The sequence below is a fragment of the Electrophorus electricus genome, chromosome 21 (genome assembly GCF_041902795.1).
Source record: "Electrophorus electricus isolate QZ-2024a chromosome 21, ASM4190279v1, whole genome shotgun sequence".
Taxonomy (NCBI): domain Eukaryota; kingdom Metazoa; phylum Chordata; class Actinopteri; order Gymnotiformes; family Gymnotidae; genus Electrophorus; species Electrophorus electricus.
Genome location: NC_137517.1, coordinates 13,370,001 through 13,380,000, shown reverse-complemented (window position 1 = coordinate 13,380,000; position 10,000 = coordinate 13,370,001). Strand labels below are relative to the sequence as shown.

Genomic DNA, 10,000 nt, shown 5'->3' with positions numbered 1-10,000 from the left:
GTACAACTACTACTACTACCACTACTACCACTAGTACAACTACTACTACTACTACTACTACTACTACTACCACTACTACTACTACTACTACTACTACCACTAGTACAACTACTACTACTACTACTACTACTACTACCACTACTACTACCACTACTACTACTACTACTACTACTACTACTACTGCCACTACTACTACTACCACTAGTACAACTACTACTACTACCACTACTACTACCACTACTACTACTACCACTAGTACAACTACTACTACTACCACTAGTACAACTACTACTACTACCACTACTACTACCACTACTACTACCACTACCACTATTACTACCACTACTACTACTACTACTACTACTACTACTACTACTGCCACTACTACTACTACTACTACTACTACTACTACTACTACTACTACTACTGCCACTACTACCACTACTACTACTACTACTACTACTACTACTACTACTACTACCACTACTACTACTACTACTACTACTGCCACTACTACTACTACTACTACTGCCACTACTACTACTACTACTACTACCACTACTACTACTACTACTACTACTACTACTACTACTACTGCCACTACTACTACTACTACTACTGCCACTACTACTACTACTACCACTACTACCACTACCACTACTACTACTACCACTACCACTACTACTACTACTACTACCACTACCACTACTACTACTACCACTACTACTACCACTACTACCACTACCACTACTACTACTACTACTACCACTACCACTACTACTACTACTACTACTACTACCACTACTACTACCACTACTACTACTACCACTACCACTACTACTACTACTACTACTACTACCACTACTACTACTACTACTACTACCACTACTACTACCACTACCACTACTACTACCACTACCACTACTACTACTACCACTACTACTACCACTACTACTACTACCACTACTACTACTACTACTACCACTACCACTACTACAACTACTACCACTACCACTACTACTACTACCACTACTACTACTACCACTACTAGTACCACTACCACTACTACTACCACTACCACTACTACTACTACCACTACTACTACCACTACTACTACTACTACTACTACCACTACCACTACTACAACTACTACCACTACCACTACTACTACTACTACTACCACTACCACTACTACTACTACCACTACTACTACTACCACTACTACTACCACTACCACTACTACTACCACTACCACTACTACTACTACCACTACTACTACTACTACTACTACCACTACCACTACTACAACTACTACCACTACTACTACTACCACTACTACTACTACTACTACTACCACTACCACTACTACAACTACTACCACTACCACTACTACTACTACCACTACTACTACTACTGCCACTACCACTACCACTACTACTACTACTACCACTACCACTACTACTACTACTACTACCACTACCACTACTACAACTACTACCACTACCACTACTACTACTACCACTACTACTACTACCACTACTACTACCACTACCACTACTACTACTACTACCACTACCACTACTACTACTACTACTACCACTACTACTACCACTACTACTACCACTACCACTACTACTACTACTACCACTACCACTACTACTACTACTACTACTACTACCACTACTACTACCACTACTACTACCACTACCACTACTACTACTACTACCACTACCACTACTACTACTACTACTACTACTACTACCACTACTACTACTACTACTACTACCACTACCACTACTACAACTACTACCACTACTACTACTACCACTACCACTACTACTACTACTACTACTACTACCACTACCACTACCACTACTACCACTACCACTACTACTACTACCACTACCACTACTACTACTACTACTACTACTACCACTACCACTACTACTACTACCACTACCACTACTACTACAACTACTACCACTACCACTACTACTACTACTACTACTACTACCACTACTACTACTACTACTACTACCACTACTACTACCACTACCACTACTACTACCACTACCACTACTACTACTACCACTACTACTACCACTACTACTACTACCACTACTACTACTACTACTACCACTACCACTACTACAACTACTACCACTACCACTACTACTACTACCACTACTACTACTACCACTACTACTACCACTACTACTACTACTACTACTACCACTACCACTACTACAACTACTACCACTACCACTACTACTACTACCACTACTACTACTACTACTACTACTACTACTACTACTACTACCACTACTACTACTACTACTACTACTACTACTACCACTACTACTACCACTACCACTACAACTACTACTACTACCACTACTACTACTAACACTACTACTACTACTACTACTACTACTACCACTACAACTACTACTACTACCACTACTACTACTAACACTACTACTACTACTGTAGATTGCTGGTTCAAGTTCCACCACTGTTGTACTCAGTCATAACTGTAAGTTGCTTTGGATAAAAGCGTCAGGTAAATGTACTACTACTACTGCACAGATGTGCATGCATGAATCAGGTAGATTCATGTAATGTTCAACAGCACTACTCAAAAGAGTTTAGTAGAAATTCAACAACCACTTCCTCTCATACCCTGGTTCAGGTAAACGTGTGTGTGTATCTTACTAAGATTAGCCCCACTACAGTGACATGTCTCTTTCTCTCTCTCCCAGGGGAAGAAGGGGGAACCTGGGCTTTCTCCTGGAAAAGCCCCTAAAGGGGAGAAGGTGAGTGGTGCTTTCTTACCGGTACTGTAGGAATCCACCCATGGATTCATGTCGGGGGTTCAAGCAGACTGGCCCTAGTGGCAAGTGCTGGTATTACATGGGCATCATGTACATAAGGCGGTGCAGACTGTAAAGGCATATGTGTGGGGATTTCCCTGCACTGAGTGGTGTATTGAGTTTGTTTTTGTGGTTGTGTGTAGGGAGACCTGGGCATTCTCGGCCCTGTTGGTTTATCTGGCATAGAGGGGAGGAAGGTAGGTAGCAACTTCTCTCTCTCTCTCTCTCTCTCTCTCTTCCCCCGTTCTCTATCACTCCCTCCCTGTCCCCTCTCTCTTTCATTCAAATTCTGTTTTCCTCTTTATATATATATCTCTCTTTCTGGCTATCTGCCATTCATTTCATTTTTCTCTCTCTCTCTCTCTCTCTCTCACACACTTTCTGTCCTACTTTACACTCTCAGACACACTAGCTCTATTTTTGTCATTGTGCACATACTCATAGAAAAACTTGCCTTACTCCCGTGTGCGTTGCCATGTGAACCAAGTGCAAACACAGCAGGGAATCCCCACTGAATCTTTCACACAGTTGTGACTCACGCACAAAACACACACAAACACACACACACACACACACACACAGACAGACACACACACACACACACACACACACACGTTTCAAAAACGTATAGTAGTATGACTAACTTTCTTTGCTATGACTGTGTGTGTGTGTAAAATACAGCTGTTCATGATTACTCTAAGATTCTCTGCCAGACTTTTTGCTGTTCTCAACATTTCTCAACATCACAGCTGTGTGAACATGAAGTGTGTGTGTGTGTGTCAGAATGTTTGGCCTTTGTGTTTGCATGTGTGTAATGTATATGTGTGAGCATACTGTGTGCATGTGTGAGGGGGTGCTTATATGAGTGTGCGTGAGTATGCTGGAGCGATTGGAACCGTCCTGTGTGTGTGTGTGTGTGTCACCAAAATGTAAAGCAGAACTGTCAGAAAATGGACTGGCCAAGGCAAATGAGTGAATGAATGGACGAATGTGGGAATGAGTGAATGAAGGGATGAGTGTGGGAATGAGTGAATGAAGGGATGAGTGTGCTAACGAGTAAATGAAAGGATGCATGTGATGGGATGGACCATGTCCTGTTAGCTGGACTGTGTCCTGATAGCCAGATCATGGTCTTGTTAACCGGACCGTGTCCTAAACGACACCACAAGATTCTTGGAAACATTTTGGAATAACCCACCGAATACAGAGCTAGATGATCAGATTATCAGATTATTCCAGAACTGCAAAACCAGTTTATACTCTGACACTGCATAACCCAACAAATACTAAATGTGAACGCTATGATTGGTGGGGACAAAAAGAAAAAAAATCTAGAATGTTCTCTTCCTAATTCACCTTGTTTCAATTGATTTAATAAACTATTTTCCAAAACATTTCTAGTGTTAGTATGTTTGGGGTTTTTTGGTTTTATTTTATTTTATTTTATTTTTAGGGTGGGGGTGGGGGGTGTTAACCGCTTGCAGAAGTGGAGAAGATTCTAGAACAAGCTGAATGGTCAGGCAGCTGGGCAAATGTGTGCTCATATCCTGACTTGGACACGTTTGTGATCTGACATGCTCTGTCTGACAGCGAGAGGTTTGGTTTAATGCTTGGATGAGTTGTGTTTCTGTTGCCATATCTATGTTGAGTCTTGTTTTTCAGAGGTGAATTGGTTTGATATCTGAACACAGAGATGGTTAGATAGCCCCAATTACATAATAACCCCGTTTGTATATGGATGTGTGTGTGTGCGTGCGTGTGTGTGTGTAAACTGTTGTTCTAATGAGCAATGACGATCGACTCGGCTTCTGTGACCCCAGCATTATCAATCACAATCTCACTGGTCAAGCTAAGCCCCTCCCCGCAAAGGTCACTCACGTCCATGCTTGACCAAACGTTTGTCACGTCACTTCCTGGCCGGACCAGACATTTGTCATGTCACTTCCTGGCCGGACCAGACGTTATCTATCTTTCTGCTGTTTCTCCATCACCACTTGCTACACTGGTATCAGTAGTGACAGTATCATCTATGAGTGCCTAAGTATATCTGTAATGTAATCTAGTCCTATCAGTAATACAAGTCTATTAGCAAATTGACAGGGAATCTGACCAATTAAATTAATGATTTTTACTACAGGGTGGGCTCCTCAGCGTTCTAAAGAAGGGGATAGGTTATTATCAGTAAGACATCACTGTCTGCTACCTTGGCCATCTAAGTTCAAACTGTGATGACCTGTGAGGCAGACGTTGTGGTGTACCTAACGGAAAAGCCTTTCTTAAACCTACCCTGCAGCAAAAAATCTCACAACGCTTAGCGTGGTCAGCCGACTCCATCTGTAAATCTTGGCCAGAAAGGAAAAAGGCGATGTATGAAGTTTCTTTAAGATGAAACTGAGCATTTAAGATCATAATAATAATAATCATTTTAGATTGTTAATATTTTAATTTGAGATTTTTTTGGGAGGTGGGAGATGCACTGTTTTGTTTATGCATTTCTACCATTGAGTTATGTATCCATATGTATCCATATCTGCTGACTGTGTGTGTGTGTGTGTGTGTGTGTGTGTGTGTGGCGGGGGGGGGGGGGGGGTTCTTTTTGTTCATTGACGTGTGCTTGTGTGTGTATGTTCATATATATGAGTTTGTGTGTGTGTTTGTATACAAGCACGTGTGTGTGTGTGTGTGTGTGTGTGTGTGTGTGTGTCTGTGTGTGTGTTGGCTCACACAATTAGTTGCCAGGATCTGGGAATGAGTTTCAGACTTTTCCATGGAAATCTCTGATGAGAGACACAACCGTCCCTCGAAAGCAGAGCATGCAGAGTGTAATTCCACAGCCTTGGATAACAAGAGAGTGTGTTTGTGTGCACGGGTATGTCAGGGTGTGTAAACAGCATGCTTTGCATCTAAATGGCTTTCCAGACCCTGAGTAAGAAAGAATCCTGCCAAGACATAACTGCACAGTTCATACTGAATTACCTCTCTCTTATCCTTTCTGGACATCTCAACATGATTGCACATTCTCTCTCTCTCTCTCTCTCTCTCTCTCTCTCTCTCTCTCTCTGTGTGTGTGTGTGTGTGTGTTAGTGTGTTTTCTCAAACTGCCATGGCAGCTCCCTCCACTAGATGGCACTGTGTTCGGGGGCGGGGGAAGCGAGCCCTCAAGGCCCTTCTCAGGGTGAACTGCATGTTCTAAGGGCCCCACTGCTTAGCGGGGCCAAAACAGGCCCCTGGGAAAGTAAGAGTAAAGAAATGAATATATAAATAAGTGCAGAGACCAGTGGTATACAAATAAGCTCCTCATAAACCAGCTGTTTCTGAGGTGATGCTGACAGACCCGGAGTGTTTTCTTGGAGTGGGGAAAGGTCCAGGTGCTCCCTTCGTCTGTTTGTGCTTAACCCATAATGCCTTGCACAAGAGTTTGCCAGTGTCCTGTGGTCAGTGCTGTGTCATGGTGGGCGCATTACTTGAGCACAGATTCTGCAGTATTAAATGAAGCGCCATTTGATGTTGGAGGTAGTGCTAATGGAGGGAGTTGTTTTTGAGGGTATTATCCTGTGCTCCTCACTGCACTGAAGGTTGAAGGTTAGAACCATTTTAGGATGTTTTAGGGTGTTTTAGGGTTTGGGTCAATGTAGGGTCTCACAGTTCACAGATTTTGTTCACTGTTCAAGAACAGAGTATCAGCATGAGAGTGCATGGAACATGAGAGAAAGGAAATGCACACATAGACACACGTACACACACATGCACGCATGCACACACATGCATACACACGTGTGCACACACACACACACGTGCAACAGCATTCATGGAAAACTATTGAGGGAAAATGCAGACACACATGTACATGCAACCTAGTGTGCACACACAAACACCCAACGAAACACATACTCACATACACAGGCACTCACACACACACCCACACATACCTCAATGGGTTTTACATTTAATATTTATTTTCCATTCTTGAAGCAAGTCCTACAATACTGCATCATTCCTGTAAGATTCATGGGTACTGTGACTTCAACAGGAAAGCATTTGTATTTGAACTGTAGAGGGATCTGACACACACACACACACACACACACACACACACCTACATGGACATGCATATTTGCAAGCAGACATATTCTTGTTCCTCCTCTTATTTTAAAATACACACACACACACACACACGCACACACACACACACCCACCCACACCCACACACACCCATACACACACACACACACACACACACACACACAGATGGTGGAAAATGTCTGGCAGATTTGGCTGTTTGGCAGCATATGAGGTTGACAATTATTGATGGAAGCATCTTCAACATGCATGTTTGTTGCTGCACGTATGTGTCCAAGTGTGCACGTGTGCAGACACGCGTTTGTGTGTGTGTGTGTCTTTGCACATGAGTGCGCTACATTACATGTTCATGTGTGCACACGCAATTTGCAGTTGCTCACAAATCTAAGCCAGAGTGATACAATACTGGAATTAGACTGAAAATCTATCCTTAGGTTTGAGGTGTTTTTCAGTTCTGAAGCGTTTGCTTTCTGGAAGGTTAGACAGATGCTGTAAGGCAGATATGAACATGAACATATTGTCTGATCGTCCCTGAGCTGCTTTCGTCTTCCATGCAGCTCTGTAGGGGGTCACTAACCGTGGACTTTTGGTTCTTGTTTCAGGGGCAAAAAGGCCATCCTGGACCACCTGGTCTCCCGGGAGAACCGGTGAGAGAGAGACACACACACACACACACACACACACACACACACACACACACACACACACAAACAAACACACAAATGCTCTTCCATGTGCTCAGTGACACAACTGTGGTCAACTGGTGTGCAGCACACACACACACACACACACACACACACACACACACACACAAACACACACACACTCACACACAAATGCTCTTCCATGTGCTCAGTGACACAACTGGGGTCAACTGGTGTGCAGCACACACACACACACACACACACACACACACACACACACAAACACACAAACACACACATACACACAACAAGCACAAGACACCCACGCACATTCACTCCCATGTGTTCACACACTCCCACAGTTTCACACACACACACACACACACACACACACACACACACACACACACACACACACACACACACACACATTCGAAGTAGCTGGTCTTCCCTCCCTCGCCCCCTCTGTTCCCAGAGTACTGAGCTCATGACTAAGCATGATTTCAAACACCTGCCACACACACACACACACACACACACACTCACACACAAAAAGATGCATTATGCACACACATACACACAGCACACCGCTCACAAAACACATACACACATACACAAAGACGCACTCTATATACACTCATGCAAACACACACACACACACACACACATTTATTTTGATTGGTTAATCTTTTTTATTGGTTAGTTATGCTTAAAAGAAACTTCTACCCCTGACCCCATGACCCCCCCCCCCCCAACCCCTCTCTCTCCAGGGCGAGCGAGGACCTGTTGGCAGTGCTGGTGCCAAAGGTTATCCTGGCAGGCAGGTGCAGTAGATCTTCTTCTGCCGTGAAGTGTGTCTCTGTCTGTGATATATATCCACCAGTGTGTTGGGGTGTGTGTATGTGATGTATATCCACCAGTGTGTTGGGGTGTGTGTCTGTGATATATATCCACCAGTGTGTTGGGGTGTGTGTATGTGATGTATATCCACCAGTGTGTTGGGGTGTGTGTATGTGATGTATATTCACCAGTGTGTTGGGGTGTGTGTCTGTGATATATATCCACCAGTGTGTTGGGGTGTGTGTCTGTGATATATATCCACTGTGTGTTGGTGTGTGTGTCTGTGATATATATCCACCAGTGTGTTGGGGTGTGTGTCTGTGATATATATCCACCAGTGTGTTGGGGTGTGTGTATGTGATGTATATCCACCAGTGTGTTGGGGTGTGTGTCTGTGATGTATACCCACCAGTGTGTTGGTGTGTGTGTCTGTGATATATATCCACCAGTGTGTTGGGGTGTGCGTCTGTGATGTATATCCACCAGTGTGTTGGGTGTGTGTCTGTGATGTATATCCACCAGTGTGTTGGGGTGTGTGTCTGTGATCTATATCCACCAGTGTGTTGGGGTGTGTGTCTGTGATGTATATCCACCAGTGTGTTGGGGTGTGTGTCTGTTATGTATACCCACTAGTGTATTGGGGTGTGTGTCTGTGATGTATACCCACCAGTGTGTTTGGAGCGTGTTATTTTTGTTATTTTTGTTATTATTTTTTGTTTTTGCAGTAGTATTGTTGTCCTTGCAAAAGGAAAATTCCCTGTTGTTGCATTAGTGATGTATTACCACGATAATAACAGATGTTTGAGGCCTCTGTAACTGATGAATAATAAATGATGACCTTCATTCTGGCTGCAAAGAGGATATTGCTACTGTTCAGTGGATTAAACCCACATTTCTCATTTAAGTACTTCTGAGTTGTTTTAAACATCCAGTTTCTGTATTGTCAGAGACTGGAACCCAGGCGGTGTAAGATGACAGTGTAGCTGGCAAACCACTCTCTAGTCATTTCAGCCTTGAACTCATAATGGTGGTGGAAGGAGGCTTTTTGGATCATTAAAACAAGGAGGTTCTACTGCTACACAAACAGAGGAAAGAATAATGAAATATTCCTTCTTCCTCTGCCTAAAAACACCTAAAATGCTGAAGTCATATTCTCCAGGCCCTACACACGTTTATTCCCATTGAAAGTCCAACACCAGTATTCCCATAGGATCTCCATCGCCAACATTCCCATAGAACCTCAAATGCCATGATCCGCATACAAATTCGAATCCACACCGCCGTTCCTATAAACTTTTACAATTTCCATAGAAACTCAGATAACATTTAACTCCAGCAAGCATCAACCGCAGTGCCACCAATCATACAAACTCACTGCCACCAATCATACAAACTCCACCAATAGACAAATGTTCTTTTGGTAGTTTCTTGGCTCCATTGCTTTTTTTTGGATATCTCCCAGGTTGGGTGTCACAGCCCCTAGTGCTCCACATCACTGTTGCCTTCATCTTCCACATCTTTTCCAGCTCTTCTCTCAGCCCTTGGGATTTCTCAAGCTTTCAC

At 43.3% G+C, this 10,000-nt stretch overlaps 1 protein-coding gene across 3 annotated transcripts in view; it reads left to right on the top strand.

The window, feature by feature from the left end:
- Positions 1-10,000, top strand: part of col27a1a (collagen, type XXVII, alpha 1a) — an 81,750-nt gene that overhangs the window by 21,395 nt on the left and 50,355 nt on the right. For all 3 annotated transcript variants that reach the window (XM_081704304.1, XM_081704305.1, XM_035521251.2), the window contains exons 6-9: positions 2,763-2,816; positions 3,017-3,070; positions 7,556-7,600; positions 8,368-8,421. In XM_081704304.1, coding sequence (XP_081560430.1) covers positions 2,763-2,816; positions 3,017-3,070; positions 7,556-7,600; positions 8,368-8,421 — 207 coding nt within the window. The remainder of the gene's footprint in view (positions 1-2,762; positions 2,817-3,016; positions 3,071-7,555; positions 7,601-8,367; positions 8,422-10,000) is intronic.